This window comes from Acartia tonsa, chromosome 11 (genome assembly GCF_053477335.1).
Source record: "Acartia tonsa isolate MP-2025a chromosome 11, ASM5347733v1, whole genome shotgun sequence".
In the NCBI taxonomy this organism is placed as follows: domain Eukaryota; kingdom Metazoa; phylum Arthropoda; class Copepoda; order Calanoida; family Acartiidae; genus Acartia; species Acartia tonsa.
In genome coordinates, this window is record NC_137270.1 from 20,917,204 (window position 1) to 20,936,454 (window position 19,251).

Genomic DNA, 19,251 nt, shown 5'->3' on the forward strand with positions numbered 1-19,251 from the left:
ACATACACACACACACATACACACACACACACACACACATACATACATACACACACACACAAATACACCCTAGCTATGCTTATGTATTTGTTTTATTCGATTCATTATTAATCAGAGAAGAGCTACTTCATAATATAATGTCTAAGCCATTTGAAAGATTTTTTTTATACACAGACGAATATTAGAATTCTTTTAATTGTGATCAATAGTTTATTGGCATAGCTTCCAGAGAGATAGGGGACAATAGGCTGTTTATAACAATAGTCTCTAATGTTTTACAAAATGTTATACTTATTCGTTGCTTAACAACTTAGGGGACACTAATTTTAATTGGTTGGTTCATTAAGTTGAGTTTTCAAAAGTTTCAACCGCTAATTTTAATCTACAGAAGGGTAATTTTTGTATCATCATGGAGGCGTACATCAATTTATCGGCCATTGTCTTAGCCCTTTAGATCCCTTTATAGCTTTACTACTAATAAATGCACTCATTTTTGTTTTAAACAATATTTCCTCTAAATAAATTGATACAAAAAACCACTTGAAAAGAAGCCACAAAAGAAAAAAAGATTTAGATAAGAGGAGAAAAAGAATGATTTGAATAAAAAATAATAGGTACATTAATGTCCAATGATGCTAGAGCTTATTTTATTCTTCAAGGTAGTTTTATTCAGATGTTATAAAGAGCTCTATGTGTCTAGAATTCCGGTAACTCGTTGCTTTAATTCAAACCTATATTTTGACTACCGAATCAATCTAATTTTATTTTTTTAACAACAAAAGTCTAGCTCCTTCATGAAGCACTAACTCTTAGAGGTTCTTTCCCTATTTACTACATGCCATGCGAGGCACTCTTAAACTGTTCTTAACCTAACCTATATAAATAGATTTAAGAATGCCTTTTTAAAAAGTTATTTTGTGGTGTAGATTCTATTTAAGAAAAACCGCTATTAATCCTCTAAATTCACTTGGTTTTAAGTCAATAACGACCTATAAATCCAAAGACTTATAGAGTAGCTTCGCCACTTAGGATAAAAAAAGAGTGAACGGAGAATACAAAAATACATTTGATCGGATTCGGGAAGCACCAACCTTTAATTTCCGTTAATTCCTCAACTATTTTTTTGTGTGTATCTTTTTTAACAATAACGTTGCTTTTTTGAGTAGCGAAGCTACTTAACAATTATTAATTTTGTTTTTCATGTATTAACTATATTTGAACCTTATCCAAAAAAAAGTAGTTTTTTCACAGGTTGTTTGAAATGTCCAATTAAAAGGTTTTAATTGTACAAAAGAATACAAAATAATATTTTTCCAATCTAACTTTTACATGATGATTTCAATCTACAATTGTAGGTGTTGCATTTTTAATTGGGTAAAGGCTGATTTATCATTCAATGTCCTATCATTCTTTAATACCAAACACAGTGAATAAATATTAACAATTAGTTAATTTGGCTAAGTTTTTATTGCTGTCCTATTTATGGACTTAACTGTCCTTGTTCAAATACAATAAAGTACAGCAATTCTTATGCCTAAAAAATACCCATAAGATTTCCTGTTTTATATCAGGTTTTGATTATCTTATAATATCTTCCTTAAACTTATCTATGTATATGTAATAGATATAATACTATTTTTCTAATGTCTTTTTTATGGCTATAGGAATAGTGAAATTAATTAAAGATATTTTCTACTCAAAATCTAAAGAACCTTTAGTCTACAACTATAGCTCCATATTTTTAGTGTTTTTCTGTCACCTTCGGGGTGCTCAAACTCTTCAGAACTCCCAATTACCTAACCTAAACTAAAAAATTGTAAAATAATACATTTTGCAAAAATAAGATCCTATTTAAGTTAGAGGGATTCTATGCTTTTTCCACTTTAAAGACATAGGTTTTCAAAAAATAAACTAGTCTTGTTTAAGCTACATTTTCAGACCCCTATCACCCTGGCAATTATTGGCAAAGAACTGGAATGAGATGAGGTACACCCAATCAAATATAGAAAGCCAAATTATCAATTTTTTGGCACCCGCTGATATTGTTTGTTTATTATAAAAGAGCATCATTTTCTACTACATCAATACTCTGAGAATCATTGAGAAAAAAATACATGAATGGCCAGTTAGCTTTATTTGGGATAATAACATTTATAGAAAACATTAATGCCTCCAGTTTATCTACCATTAGAAATAATAATCTTTTAGATATTACTATTTATAATTTTCTTCGATTATTATATTACCAAAATTCTCTAATTTGTGTTAGTATTATGAATGTTTTTGATGTGTTAAGTTTGAAATCGAAAGGACAATTTTAACAATAATAATAGAACAGCTTCGTTTTCTAAATGTTATTAGCTTATGAAAATTTAATTAACTTCATTCTCCCAAAAACCCAAATTCTTGTAAATTTATTCTTGTAAATCCTGCAATGACTGAAATAGAATGACATGATATTACAAAAGAATAATATGATTGCAATAGTCAATCAAACATAAAGTATGACAGCAGAGTTTCAGTCTAAACCAAGCTGAAATAACACTGTAATTATATATCTTTTTTTTATAAATCCGCAAAGGCCTTGATTTGGTTGCAATAGCTATCTTTGATATCAAATTTTGTTTGGTGATACTATGGCCTAAAATTTAAAAATTAGGGCTAAATTTGGTTTTTTTTTCACAGCTTCTTTTATTCGTTGGCTTAAAACTGTGGGTACTTTTATTAAATATTTATTGGTTGGTACATACTACCAGTGCCCAAAATTGTCTCACCTACAATTTTATCTACAGATGTGGTAAATTTGTTTATTAAAATTGGGTGAAGATTCTTAGTTTAAAACTAGAATAGTAGAAATGAAATACAACATTACATCGTAATTTTTTAAGTCTTATTTCTTGTATGTAAGTGAGATTATGTTTTTATTTAATTTTAATTTTTATACAAATGTGTTTTAACCCTTTTCCCTTTTGTTACTCCAAATATGATACTTGATATAAGCTTCCGTATTTCAAATCACGGTGCAAGGGATTTTAATGTACAAGAAAAATTTGGATTGGATTATTTCTTAAGGGGGGGGGGGGGGGGCCCGGGGGGGGTTTAATGCAACCATCTCGTAATCAATGTATAAATGGCACTTAGAATTCGAATTTCGATCTGAAATTTTGCATGAGTAATCCTTGGTAGGTCTATTTTCCCTAAATCGAATAAAAAGTTGGAAAAAGTAACGGCTGTCGGCTCAGCCGTTAAGCCGGTTTTTGGCCATTTTCAGGGCAAATCCATAATTAATTACGGAGGAATCAACTTTTTGAATGATAGTTTTACATTATTCGGTCTAAAAATGATACTCTTGGCATTTTATAGCCTCTACCAGCCTTTTTTAGTCGATTCTAGCTGTTAAACAGCTGGTACTAGAAATTTTTTAAAAGTTTATTGGTGTTATTTTCGATAATTTTGCCCTAAAAAAAGCCTTAAAACGGCTGAGCCGGCAGCCGTTAGCCGTTACTTCTCCAACTTTTTGTTCGATTTAGGGAAAATAGACCTACCAAGGATTACTCATGCAAAATTTCAGATCGAAATTCGAATTCTAAGTGCCATTTATACATTGATTACGAGATGGTTGCATTAAACCCCCCCCCCTTAACAATTACAACATGCCTATGTTTTAAAACGATAATCTTAGAAATGTATTTTTATTTGATTTTCAAAAAACTTGGGTTTCTCTTTGGTCCTGTGAATTCTAAGTAGTTTCCGTAATTTCTGAAATTTCCGGTTATGGGGGGGCCCGGGGGGGGGGGGAGTTATGTTGTAGATATTAATACTAGCATATACACCAGAGTTACATTATTAGATTGATTACAGGGAGGGATGGGACATTGGGCTGTTTATTACACTACTCTAGTCCACAACGTTTTATATTAACGATATTTGTTGACTTAACAACTTTGGGGACTTTTATTGAATTTTGATCGGTTGGTTCATTAAGTAACGTTTCAACCCCATATTGTAATTTACAGAAGGGTTACTTTTGTTTCTTAACATTGGGGAGGTACATCTATTTATCGTTCATTGTCTTATTCCTTAGATTCATTGTAAAACTAAAGTTCTTTATTAAATATATTAAGATGAAATGTGTCCTAGATTTTTTTCATCATTACCACTATGTTATTAGTTATTACAAATGTTCATGCATTTTTAGACTTTAAATTGTCTCTTATGTCACCAAAAGCTAAAATAATAAAAATGATTTGATAAAACAACCAAATTATATGGGCTTATCCTAAGTCAATTTTAAGTAGGTGGTTTTGTTAGCCCCGAGGGGCCCAGGAAAAAAAACTATTAATTTGATGTGATTTTTTAAATAGGTATTCGTAGAAAATTTCTGTAATACGATACAATACATGAATTAAGTATGTCTGAGAACAGGTTTTAATCCAGCGGATATTAATTTTTCTCAAAGCCATTCTGAAAAAATCCATATTGTTCATAAACAAAAATACTTTCTAGATAATTTTTATTATTTTATAAAGGTGGGATTTTAGTAGATATCTCGTAATCTAATTTTGAATATGAAAGTCAACAGAAACGTATTTGGTTGATGGGCAACAAATACCCTTTTGTTAAGTGGCTATTTATTCCAATATTCTTTCTAATAAGCTATGAACATTTTTCTACCCCTTTTGTGATGTTATTCATTCTTTGGTTTAGAGTTATCTACAAAGACCCCCCCCCCCCTTTTTTTTGCGGATTTTTGTTGCCTAATTTATCCTGGGAATCCTGGAATGTTTATTGCAGAGAAACTCAGGGTGTTCACACGAAACCTAAAGTGTGCGGAAAAAAATAGCCCAAAATTTTTATGGTTAGGTACATAAGAAGCTTCCCTGTATAGCTGTATAGAAAGACTTTTTTAGCATATATTTCTTGTAAGTTTTTTAATACAGTTTTATATCTAGAAATAAGTTAACAGATTCTAAACCGTGATTAAAATGCACAATTATATATTAGTTATTTATCGCATCGGATTATAGACAGCTCTCAGCGGATATTAAAGTATAAAATTCAAACCAGTTTTGTTAGCCCCGTGGGGCCGAATGCCAGGGCTAACAAATGGTATTATTTTTAGGATTTTTAAAAAATATTTGTTGAAAATTGTCTGCAATACGATGTTATACTTGATTTTTCAGTATGACTGTGAAACAGGTTCTAATCCAGCGGATGTTAATCGGTTTCGAAGGTATACCTACTGGAAAGATTTTATGTGGGTTTGTGGCAACACTGTAACTAAAACTAAATTTGCAACAATCACTTTCCTCCATAGATTACTTATAACAATAGATGTAGAATATACGTGTATATTAGGACAGGGGAAAAATTGTCAATTTTTGTTGCTATTTCCCCTCTTATTTATTGGTCAGATAGTTGATACAGTAAGAGGGGAGGGGGTGGGGTAAAGAGGGTGGTAGGGAAATCGTTATTTTAGCCCGCTACAAGGTTCACTTTACATGATAATCTAATGTAAGATCCAAGTAATATTAAATCCATTCATATAACGTCCAAATAGGTAGACTTTAGAAAGTCCAATTGAAATAAATATTCTTATTTTTATGACTCCTGTTTATAGGCTGCTACATATACCTAGTTTCTAAAATTCTTAGCTTATATTATACCATAATAATGTTTTTGTCTATCTATACTGATATGTTCTTGGTTAAACAGTTCCTTACAATTCTAACTGATTAAATTATCGATGGAATTCTCCTAAGGATATGAAACAACAAAAGTACGAAGTTGTGAAATTTTTGCAATGATATCGCCGCAGGGGAGAGGAACTGTTTTTATTATCTTTTACCATCAAGCCCAGGGAAAGGGAGTGACAAACGGTCAAACCGTCATATAGTTTTTTTGTGGGGCATTTTTCTAGAGGTGATTTCTCTTGGAAAGTTGGATGAGCTCTCCCCTAAAAAAGACAAACCTTCCCAAGCCCTATAAACCGCTCCGTTCAAAAAGTATTGCTATATCGGCTGAGCGGATTATAACGTTATTCTGAAATATCATGTTTAGCATCGTATTACAGGCAATTTTCCACAAATGATAAAATAGAAATCATAAGCCTTCGGCCCTTCGGGTTTCAATTATTTTCTTGAATGCATGTCTTAGGTTAAACCACCTTTAATTACAAAGGAAAGGATATAAAAAAGAAAATTAGAACATAAATCTTAATAAAAGTTTTCTTGTCTTCAAAAAATAAGTTTTCAAAATTAGTTTTAAGATAGGTAATTGAGGATTATTGCAATATTTTAATCGAAAGAAATATTTTTAGTTTACTGTTTAAGAGATCTTAACTAATATTTATTTCTTTTTCTAGGTATGTATCAATCTTCCTACATCAAGATTTAAAATGCTGATGGTCTATCCCTACAGAAATACGACAATTTATAAAATGAATTTTAGTGAAAATTTAAATATTCTTTTAATTACAAAATTATATTCTATGAGAAATACAAACAAAGAATTAATTTAAAAATGCTTTGCTGATATCTAGCATATATATGACATCTTATACTTTTGTTGACACTTAAACCAAAACCGATAGTGGTACAGGGGGGGGGGGGTATATTCAATTCACCTCTTTCAATTTTGCCAGGGAAACCCCTCCTACGGACAAAGTAAAAATATTGAAGTAAAAAACAATCTTTAAAGATTAATTTAAAAGTTTGAAATTAACAATTATCCCCTTTTGCTTAATACTTAATAGTTATTGTTGGGAAAGGAAATTTAAAATTAGTCAGTAAGACAGCATTTTAAACTTAAATTTAACAAAGAATAATCGTTATTGTCAATAAATCACTGAACATGAGACTTTTATTAGATATGTCTTTAGATTTTAAGAGTTAAGCAAGCAGAGTTTAGATTTTTTATGCTAAAGATTTCAGTTGGATTTACGTACTTAATGAGTAGCTTCTACCAAATGATGTTAATGGTAAAATTTTAATCTGCCCTCCCCTGCAAATTAAGTCTTTGTGGAAATGCGATCACTTCCGCGCTTGCATCAAATTATCAGAAATTAAATTTTTAAAACAGCACACCCCCCCCCCCCTTTTGCTTCACTCTTGTTATTTAACACCTACAACTATTATTTGCATCTAGCGGCTGAGATCCTAGCATTTAGAAGCTCTGTATTCGAAGGGAAAGCATAATTATAGCACAAAACCACCACGGGACCTATGTGAAGTTTCCATTTAATGGTGAACGCAATCAAATAAAAGTCATAATCTGCAGACAAAAAAAACTTATTGACATATTGCGATTGTTAAAAAATACGCGGTATAGAATGCACACCCTTTTTGTGTGGCTTTGTTACGTCACAATAATTAGATATTTTCATGCGGCTGAAGATTTTTTTTTTATAAATTTGATAGGAGGTGGTTATAATCTGGATTTAGTAGGATTCAAAACCAACATTTCTCAAAGCGAGGCCAATCTATAATATACTCATTCTTGGAATCCCCTAAAGGGTTGCGGAGGATTCTCCTCCATATTATTTCATTTTGATTAAAAAATTAGCAGAAGGCTTCGCATCATGGGTGAAAGGGATTCTCACGTCCCCCATTAATTGTTTTGTTTACAAAAATAAAATTAAAACTAGCTGAAAACCAATGCAGGACCTGTATTTATATTACCAGAAGAGTAGAGTCTGAACGGTTCAGTGGTTACCGATACCTTAAGCTTTAGACAAACAGACAGACAGGCATAGTTATACTTTATAGTATTTTTGTTATCCTTGTCAAAAAATATTTTATATTTTATAAGTATTATATAATTGGAATAGTTATTTATCATATTTTCGTAATATTGTGAATGCTAGAAAGGATATTAAAATTATTTCAACAATTTTGGTCATGTGATCAAAATTTGAATTTTCCTTCTACTATTGCCCCCTCTGGGGGCGAAGTAGGTGAAAATTTAAATTTTTGTCACTTGACCTTAATATTGGTGAAATAATTTTGAATGACCTTTCTTGTATAAGCAATATTAATAAAATATGATACTTGGTTTTGTCTCATTCTCTATCTTTTTCTTAAATTCAAAAAAGTCTATCAAAAAATTTACATCATCTAAGGGTGAACAATAAATATCTCTGTCTATTTTTCTCTATATTTCTTCCCCCTCCCCCCTCCCTCACTTTTCTGTCTATTTCCTTCTCTCTCTCTCCTCCTCTTTTGTACGCTCATTTATACAATAGAGATAACCTAGAGACAGCACAAGGGAATTTTGTTTACATTATGTATCAGCTATAAATTGTTCGTTTATTATATATTATATAAATTATAGGTTAAAGCTTTCCTTGGGTGAACTTTTTTAAGAAAATATTTCTTCCATCATATAATGTAAAGGGTATGACACAACATATAATAAGTTAGTTATAAATAATTTAATTTCTTATAATAAAGTTATCTTTCTAAAAATTATATCATTGCAAAATTTAGTTGCAAATAATGTTGCCTATAGTGCTGTATTTCATATACAACAAAAAGTGAACAAAGGTTTTTTTTAAAGAAAAAAATGGGGTCAGATTGACCATCTATGTCTAATGTTTATACCCACATCAAATATTAAATTATAACAATGTACAGTAGAGTGGATCAATTTTGGACATTGAATTTGTAATCAACATCTACAGTTTAAACGTCATATAAGAAACCTAAATATAAAATATTGATTTTGTCCTTGAGGGGAAATGGGGGGAAGGTGTTTCCATGCATTAAAAATTTTAGAAGTTTATTCTGGAGGTGCAACTTTTTTTCTTTCAAAGTATTGCTTTATGCCTCTTTTTAAATTTGTCTTGTTGATTAATATAAGAATATCAAATTGGTTTTAAAAAATATTCATCCAAGCATGAAAAATTTTAAATTAAATGTAAAATCTCTTGGTTTTTAAATTTATTTATGGATTTTTCTTGCTAGGATCAATAGTTTTAAAAACAGATTTTTTATTCTTATTCTACTCTTCAAGACAAAATTGGGAAGGTGCATAAAGCTATACTTTGAAAGAAAAATAATTGCCCCCCCCCCCAAAAAAAAAAAAAAAAAAATTCTCCCCACAAGTGTCTTTCTAAAAGTTTACATGCATCAGCAAGCCTCCCCATTATTCAAAATATTTTCTTTTCATTTTTTGGTCTCTTATATGATGTTCAGACAGAAAGTGTATGTAGCACATTTAAAATTAGAAAATCATTGAAAATCAAGCCACTCTAATGTACAGCATTTATTTCTTCAATTCCACAGTACAAAATTATTCCTGTATTTAAATTTAACATATCATATAGGAAAAAATATTCTTGTATTTAAAATTAAAAATCATGTTGGAATTTTTTTTACAATTTTTAAATTTTTTAATAATGTACAGCAAATTATTTCCTTTTTATCTCATGTTTTGAAATTTATAAGATAGTTAGAATAAATTACAGAAATAATGAAAGATTTAAAGAAGAGAGCGTCAGGGGGGGGGTCGAGGGGGGTTTCCCCCCTCAGGAGAGGGGGGGTTGAGGGGGGTCTCCCCCCTCAGAAAAAGCTTGGGCTTAAATCTTCAACAAATAAAGAAAACAAAATTATTTTAAAAATTTCTTTTTTATGTTAAATATTATTATTTTTGTGACACTTGATTTTGAATGACAAAAAATGTTGAAATAAATATTACCCACTGTATGAAATGTTAAATATGAAATCAATAATGATGTTGGAAAATTTATTCTCATTTTATACTCTGAAAAAAGTAATTGACAAAAAATAATAATTTTTATTCCAAACTTTTAAAACAGCATGCCTATTTCTTATTGGTTGACACTCGAATTAAAATAAAATAATGAATATTATTTCAAGACCAGAAATAAATTTGAAATAAATAATTTTCTTTCCCCTATATTTTTTATTCCAAAATGCCAAGAATTAATTTTGAAATAAAATAATTTTCTTTCCAATATTTTTATTCCTTTTTCTTATTGGACGTCATTTTGTGTCCAATAAGAGACTAGTGTTTAAATATTTTAAAGCTTATTACAGCATTTATTTTGAATATGATAATAGCAACATTCTCACATTAAATGTGATAAAAATAATTAAGCAGTTACCAAAATAAATCCTTTACTTATTACGAGCGGCTACGCCCCTAGAGGACTCTGGTGGCACTTTAAATGTTTGGTATTTTAAAAAAAATAATACGATACCTTGCAATGTTGCGAAGGAGTCTCTATCAAATTGCTACGATACTTTGCAATGTTACGTAGGAGTCTCTATTCGAGAGGAAAAAATTTCGATTTATTGTGATTTCTCTTGGGAGGGTGGTGGTACCCTCCCCAAAAATAGTTATAAACCTTCCCGGGACCTATGAGAAACTACCTTGTTAAGGAGAACCCGATAGGTTTAGCTTTTAGCGAGATCCTTCGGTACAAACACACAGACACACAAAGAGACAAACAGACATCCTGTTACTTTAGTATAAGGATAACTGGTTACGAGAAGATTTTTCTTGATTGTGAAATATTAAAATATCTCATTTATTTGATAAATGAAGTATAAAAAGATATTTTATCAAAGTAGAAAAAGTACATGAAAATATTTAACAAATATTTTAGCATTTTAAAAATAAATATTTGAAATTATTGTTATCATATCGTTTTGCACAGAATAAAAATGAAAATCATAAAGTAAATCCATCCTGGTTGGTCTGGGCCTTTGACCCTTCGGGGCCAACAAATTGGAGTTAATCATATATTTTTTCATATGACTTACATAGCTGGTAAAAATTAAGTATAAGAAAGGGATGTAGATCAATTTAATTGCCACTGTCCTCTCCCTCCTTGTAATTTTGACGGAGACAAACTGAAAATTTTATTAATAATTTCACCACCAAAAGAAAAGATAATTTTTCATTAAAGTGAGATTTTTTCCCAGCATATGATTCAAACATTTTTTCTCTCACAGTTCATAAAGGGATAATTCCATCAATGGTAATTGATGAAAATAGCTTAAAACCATCCTAACATATGTGAAAGAAAATAATAACACAACGAATTTTTTTTCTTGTTCCTTTTGAGAAATTCTTTATTACTTTACAGCCTAGATGCTTAGCTTCAAGCATCTTTGAGATTTTATAGCTTATACATGATTTGTAAGGCATTATATTGTTTACCAGCGGAAGCGCCTCTAGCATCTAGGTGCTCTAAATGCTAAATTAGCCCAAAATCATCCTGGAACATATCTAAAGCTTCCCGAAAAAGGAGAACTTAATCTTCAGACAGAAAATACCTTTCCTCTTTAATCAACATACTTAAAAATCTTACATTTTGACAATCTTTACATAATATAACAAAATTTTTAATAAAATCATTTTTATGTACCTACCCCTTTTTCTTTATATATAATTTTCACATATTATTTTATTATTTGTAATTACTTTTAAAAATTGATTCGTACTTAGTATAAAAAGAGTTTTGAATAGGTATTTTTTAAACAAAAAATAAATCAAATATTTTAAAACAAAAGAAAAGTACAGCTTAGAGTTTAAGAGCAAGCAAATCATCTGAGGGGGGCAAGCACTCCCCCCAAAAGAAAATATTTTGAAATCTTCTACAGGGTGTAAGTTTAATATTAAAAAACCACAGTAAGACATGTACAACGTTTCCCTGAAATGTAAAACCCAATTGGACCAGCCTTTTAATGATATCTTAACTTAGATAATTAACTTTATAGGCAATTGTGTCTTGAAAATAGCATAAAATCAAACGACGTGTGAAATAAACCTATTGAATAAGCAATACACAATAAGTTGATATGACATACATTAATATAATGTAGCTTCGCTACTAAAAATAATATTTCATCCATGTCTCTCTCTCTCCCTGGGGAAATATGTTTGTGTGATGACATTATAATTATTTTCTGTCTCTCTATCTCTCTTTCACTCTCTCCTCTCTATTTCTCTCTCTCTCCTCTCTCTCTCTCCTCTCTCTTTCTCTATCTCTTTCTCTCTTTTGATGAGCCGTAGAATTCATTATTACAATTTCTCTTGCTAGAATGTGTGAAATTTTTACTCATAATTTGCTAGCCAACTCTTGCGCACGCCAAAAAATTCTGTTTTTAATCTACATAGGTACCTATTCAAAGGCAATAAGGATCGCTACTCTAAGAACATTAACGTGTTAAATGCACCCCCCCCCCCCCAATATTTGTTATCATTTGATTATCTCTTGATAGTTTGTAGCCTAAAAGCAAGCGCGGTTTTTTTAAGATAATCTCTATTTATAATACTCTTTGAGTGAGAGACAAGAAAGAAAAGAGTAAGCTAAACTAAAGATTACAATAACAGAAATCTTTAAAACTATTGATAAAAAGTCCACTTACTTTTGACCATAGTTTTGTTATCACGTTGTCTAATTCATTGACTAAAAACGATTGATTGGTTCGTAATATTAACAATGTAGAAGCTTTTCTACCAATAATTTACTGAAGGGGTAACTTTGTCTATATTAATTTGGAATGTCCATTTTTTTTTTGATAAATCTATGATTATTGTTTTCTATTAGCGCAGTGGTTAGAAAAAAGAGAAATTTTCAACATTTTATGATTGTTTTCAGAGATTTCTCAGAGTCACACAGAGAGACTAGAGAGAACTTACAAGGATGTAAATATTTTAAAAGTAGCGTGGCTTAAGGATTTTCAAAACATACATACAGACACATCAAAATGTTAACCCTTCTCTTTCAGTTTTTTTTCCAGGGGCAAATTCTCTTGGGAGGGGGACAGACGGACAGCAATGACAATATAGTAAGTAGCATCGCTACTTGAGACAATAAGAAATTAGTCAATTATTTAAAAGAGGATGTCTTATAATTCTTTTTAAAAACTATTTTTAAATAATCCCTTTTTCTATTAACTCTATTTTATTATAAGTTATTCAATTCTGATGAAAATTCCTTAAAATATAAACGTATTTTTGTGTTTTATAAAATAAATGTTTCATAGTACGAAAAAAAGGGCTAAAATGCAAATTAGATTGGAAAAATACACTAAGAAAAAAGATTTTTTTCTTTAAAATGTACCTAATGTACTTCTTTAATTTAAAGCAAAATAATGGATCTTAAGGGATACGACAATGGGTTTAAATGAATGTTTATATTGAACAAAATTAACCCTGTTGTAGATTAAAAATCTTTGTGAAATATCTGTCTCTGCTAGTTAGTGCTAACCAATCAGATTTCAATAGTTTTAAAGCAAAATGGACGGAAATTGTTTTTATAAACTTAGCAAAGAGTATATTTCAATGCCCCTCCCCTCCCCCTCCCCTTTTAATAATCTTGTGTGGTCATATCCCTGTCCAATATTGGTGAGAATTAATGTTTGATTTATCACCATCCAATATATAATTATACCATTATTAGATTAGCGACATTTAGTGACAGTTACTATGCAGGCAAGGAGAGGACAATAGCAACTAATCTTCAACCCTTTCTTCCCTCTTAAAAACCCAAATAAACAGAACTATATGTCAAAGTTGTAAATGGTTTATTAAGGGATCTAGTATTAATGTTGGTCACAATCTAGACCTAAATATCATTCAATCTTTATATGAAAGTTACAGAATGTGTTTGTAGCAAAGGATCTCACTAACCGCTAAACCGAGATGGTTATCATATGCACTTTAGGTCCAGGGAAGGTTTTAACTATTTTTGGGTTAGGGTACTACAACCCTTTCATAGTCTACATAAAACATTAAAATTATAAGTACAATGTTTTCATATTTTTTTCTTTAATGATTTAAATCAAAAATTTTAAGACTTATAAAATATTATCGCTATTAAAAATAATACAGTGTTTATATTACTTAAGAACTTTTCTTCTGAGAATATTCTCTAATTAAATAAAATAAATATCCTTCCATTAAAACTAATTTCCATTATTACTCATTAACCATTTCTTTTTTTATCCGGGATAAGAAATTATATCCTGTTTGTATGTACTACACCCCTAGAGGCCTCTAGCTAAAGATCTCTTAGATTAATTGTCCAAATGAGTTATACTTTTCAAGAAAGCTTTATAAATGCCTTAATGCGGTTTTAGGCCATATTCCTGACATACCCGCCCTTACCATGAGGCTAGGGGCAAAGCAACTTGTAAATCATTTAAAGACAACTGTAACAGTCTGTCATTGCTGATCTACTAATGGATATGATTGTCCTAGTTGACTCATATGTAATATTTTTTTTTAATTTAAAGACATTGAAATGCATGTAAAACCCCTAGTCTATAGAGGGCCTACTTAAGAAGTTAAAATAGCCAAAAACCATCTGAAAACAAGGAACATTCCTCTATCCGTTTAGAGATATATTGATACAAGAAAAGTATGACTTCTTTATTTTTATTGGTAGAGATAAAAAGAATTAAAAGTGTTTAAATTATATTAATTTATTCATAATCTAATAAGTTTATAAATATAGCAAAAAATATGTTATTTAATATTTGAAAATAGATAAAATAAGGAAACCATAAAATTTCTTTTGTAAATATGTTTTTATGTTTATTACTTATTTAAGCAAAAAAATGTTATACAATTTTAGTTTATAAAATGTTCTTTTATTTAAAAAAAATTTCTTGGAAATAAAAAAATCCGCTTGATAACTAGCAAACATGATTAAAAAACAAAAAAAGCAGTCCAGTTGTTTCTGAGATCTTTCTAAACAAACATACATACAAACATCCAGCTTCTTTATTTAAAGATGTGATCTATGATTCGTACCCAAAGATATTTAACCAACGAATGAGATATCGTGTTTGTTAAACTTTGGGGACCAGTATAATTTCAAAGTCCAATGTCACTCCATCACCGAGACTTCACGCAACGCAGAATATCTTGAATAGAGTATTGTCAAATATGCATGGGTCTGTGTACCTTGTTGTGTACCTGTGTACAGTGGTTAAGGAATTTGTGGCTGTGCCACTAGCCTCTAGGGGCTGAGTATTAGAATGGTCAAGAAAAGGCAGAAAAATAGCATAAAAACATCCCAAAACTAAAATCTTAAAACGAAATATTAAATAGAACCTTTGAACCGTTCTTAAAGTGAAAAACCCAATCGGTTGGGCAGTTATTAAGATCTAAGCTACAGACATAAAAAAACCTTACTACTATATATTATAAGGAATAGAAGGTTGTATACAATGACATTAATCCTTTTAAAATAAAACATGTAATGCTTGTACTTTAAATTTTACTGGTCCTCCAATTTATACAGAATTAAACACGTTCACTAATTCGTTTTCTAACAAATGTCGAATTGTTTGTACAAAATTGTACAATTATAATCTACTGAAGGGGTAATTTTGTTTATCAAGGTGAAACTGGAAAAAAGGTTTTTAACAAAAATGATAAAAAAACAACCATGCAATGAAAAAAAAACGAAGCATACAAATCCGTTTTTAAAAAAAACCAGCAAGACAAGAGTGAAATTTTAGATTAATTAACTCGCTGAATTGTTAAGGCCTACATGACGGTGAACAAAACTAGCAATCAAAGGTTTGTAAGTTTTGTCCCTTGACATAAATTTTACCTAGAAAATCTGGGTTTTTCCATTTGATTTCTTCACAAAAAAACGTGAAGATTTGAATATATCATCACAACATATCTTTAAAAAGCTTGATTCTTTTTTAATGTACAAAACAATAGGTCCGAGTAATGATCATTAGTACATGACGAGGTATATTAACAAACCCTTTTCTCCCCCTACAAAAAAAGCTTCGTTTTATTTCCTGCCATTACCCCTATGGTTTTCCTAACCCCTTTTTTTCCATAGAGACATGTTAAAATATATAGAATTTGGGAATTTGAAAATTTCACAAAATAACACTTTTGTTAGCTTTCAAACTTTGGTTATTTAAAAATCTTGTTTGATTGGCTCAAACTAGCAGTTTCCCAACTTTTCATCAAGTAATTTTCATCTATAGAAGGAATAATTTTGTTTATCATCATTTGGGATGTAGATATATTAATTAATCGCCAAAAAATAGACAAAAACCTTCCGATGACTAAATCTAAAGAGCCTAAAACTATCCGGGGACCTATGTGAAGCTTCCCTATAAGAGATAACTGGTATAGTAGTTAACGAAATTTTAAATTATAGACATCAAAAAACCTTACTACTTTTCATAATAAAATTATGCCATAGGCTACATTTATATATCTATCCCTTTTTCTCTTACTTTAAAAAGTAATTGTCTAAAAAGAGAGAAAAAAAGGAGAGAATTAAAGCATTTGTTTTTGCAAAAAAAGTGGAAAAAAACAAGGACGATTTTATCAATAGAAATAGCGAAGCCGTTGCACTCTTTTATTCATTTTTTATCCTTTTTTCAAAATCTGTATCTCATTGAAACACAGAGAGGGAGGGACATTTGGCTGTTTATTGCGTTAGTCCCCAAAGTTTTATGGTAATGTTTTCTTATTCGTTGGTTTAACAAATTGAGGACTGTTAATGAATTTTAATTGGTTGGTTTTTTAAGTTGAGTGTCAAAACGTTTCATTCACTAATTGTAATCTACAGAAGGGGAAATTTTGTGTATCATCATTTGGGATGTTCATCAATTTATCGGTCGTTGTCTTATCCCTTTAGTTCACTGATTGAAACTCTCTCTGACAATTTTCTATGACTCTTACTGACAGACAGGCATAACACCATTGAAGAGTTATAGAGTAGCTTTGCTCCAAGAAAGAAAAAGAGATTTCCTAACCAGTCTTTCGTGTGATTTGCTAATTCAATTCTCTGTTGAAATTGAATTCTATTTAAAACACTTTTTTTGTCTAATAGTTGGTAAACGTATTTTTTGGAATTCATGTGTACTTTTAGATACTTAAACGGTAGAACATGACTTATTAGAATAAGTACACTTTTTTGTTTTGTTTTTAAAGGTTAATGCAGATTAATCCAAATGTAAAAATTTCGTAAATACAGAATTCTGGACATGGTTTTATTTTTATGACTTGATTATAGAGATGCTTTGATAAAAATATTGTACCTGGGTTTCCTAGGAATCAATGTTAAAAAATCAGATGAATAGGATGATTATATCACAAAAAAGTTGTCAAAATGTCAAAATAGATAAATTAAACATGTATAAAACGTACAGACTTTCTGCTTACTATTATAGAGTCGCTACGCTTTCTAAATTGTACTTAACTGTTACAAGAATCATCATCTAAAATTTGAAATCGATAGGTTAGTTGTAACATGTTTAAATTAACTGAAAGAGCTTAGGTACAGACTTAATAACCTATTTATAAAAAAAATTTGCTTTTAAACACTAGCGGTTGTATTAAAAGGGAAGAAAAAAGCAGAAAAAAACCTAAAACCATCCTAAGACTTTAACCGATAGATAAAATTGCCTAAAACCACCTCAGAACCTATGTGAATGAAGGTCCTCTAAAAAAAAGAACCCTTTCGGTTCAGTGGTTAGTGAGATAAGCTACAGACAAAATACATACTCAATTTCATACTCCTTTATATTAACGTATTCCTTTAATTTCAGGGTTCTGAAAGTCGCGAGTCTAGTGGCTACAGGCCGGGAGAAGAACCGCACATTGGAAAATACAGGCTGCAAAAAACCATCGGCAAAGGAAATTTTGCAAAGGTAACCTTTCTTATATTAGTATAGTTTATCCACAGAGAGGGAGGGGACAATGAACTGTAAATTACATTTTTTATAACAAATTAAATTTTTTTTTGTCATAAAAAAGTTTGGGTACTTTTATCAAAATTTAATTGATTTTTTACAAACTAGTGTTGATTGACCAATAATTTTAATCTACAGAAGGGTTAATTTTGATTATCATCAAAGGTTATATATATTTATGGTTCATTGGCATATCCCTTTATATCCTTGTGTGTTAGTTAGTTAATATTTGCATTACATGAACATAAGCGTAAAAGCGACGACTGCTAGCAAAAACAGCTTTCTGTTTAAAAACGAATCTTTTCAATGCTCAATTCTTGTACGTACGCATTGAAAAGAGGTCAGTTGACAACTTTAAAACATTGAATATAACTTTTGATTGTATATCGCAAATACACACTGAAATGCATAACGGATTTTTTTTCCTCTAAAATTCGGCTTTTGACGGATTTCTTTATTTACAAATCTTGTAAAAATTTCTGACGCAAAAGAGTGCGTAAACAAAAGAAATTGTGCAATATTTGATTTGTTGGGGGGGAGGGGGGGGGGGGGGGTGTTGAGATACATTCACATGATTTTGAGTTTTGGCATAATCAAAATTGGATTCTGGTAAATTATTGGTAGAACCATGGAAAGAGGGGACATTGGGCTGTTTATTACACTAGTCCCCAAAGTTTTCTTCTTCATTGACTTAACAACCTTTATTGAATTTTAACTGCTTTGGTAATTTAGTTGAGTGTCCAAACGTTTCATCCTCTCATTGTAATCTATAGAAGGGGTAATTTTATGTATCGATATTGCGGATGTACATTAATTTATAGGTCATTGTCTTATCCCTTTAGAACTCTGGGTAGAACAATAAAGCGAAGAAATTTCTCCTACCCCTTCCCTCCCCTTTTCAAACTTAAAAAAGTAAGAAATTTAAATTGGTTCTATTAAGTTTATTAAAAAATTAGAATCATTCATTTAAAGATGAATGAAAGGTCATCAAAATCCAATTTCATTGTAAAAAAAGGACAAAAAATGACAGTTGCATTAATTCTTATCAGTTATTTTTCTCTTATCTATAATTGGGTTTAAGAGATAGGTATAGTACCTCAAAAAAACAAAAAAAAACATGAGATCTTTTATATAATACATTATTAGGATTTTACATAATGGGAAAATTATATCCCTACTTCAATTGAGGGGCGTTAAGAGATCATTTGGTTTCAAGATTATCTTCTAGTTTTACTATTAGGGGATGAATTTGATTTATTATTATAGGTATTATTTTAATTACAAAAAAAGTAAATGTTAACTTTTTTTTTCCCCCAACCCCTTTAACCCTAAAAATCTTTACAAAGATGAATAAAAATTGGGATCTTAATAATCCATAATGTAGTACCACCTTACCACTTTCTACCTTTAGAACCCTTCAAATTTCATGTAATAGTTGTGCACATTTCACTCTCTAAATCCATCTCAAGTCAGGGAGGAAGGGGACATTGGACTGTAAATAACACTGGGACCCAAAGCTTTATAAACACGTCATCTTATT

General features: G+C 30.3%; 1 protein-coding gene across 30 annotated transcripts in view; it reads left to right on the forward strand.

Annotated features, from left to right (window-relative positions):
• The window catches only part of LOC145331869 (MAP/microtubule affinity-regulating kinase 3-like), a 201,724-nt gene that overhangs the window by 141,639 nt on the left and 40,834 nt on the right, over positions 1-19,251 (forward strand). For all 30 annotated transcript variants that reach the window (XR_013883929.1, XR_013883930.1, XR_013883925.1 and 27 more), the window contains one exon: positions 17,568-17,669. Coding sequence is in view for 18 of the 30 variants with exons in the window: in XM_080176746.1 (XP_080032872.1) it covers positions 17,568-17,669 (102 nt within the window). In the remaining 12 variants the exon portion in view is untranslated. The remainder of the gene's footprint in view (positions 1-17,567; positions 17,670-19,251) is intronic.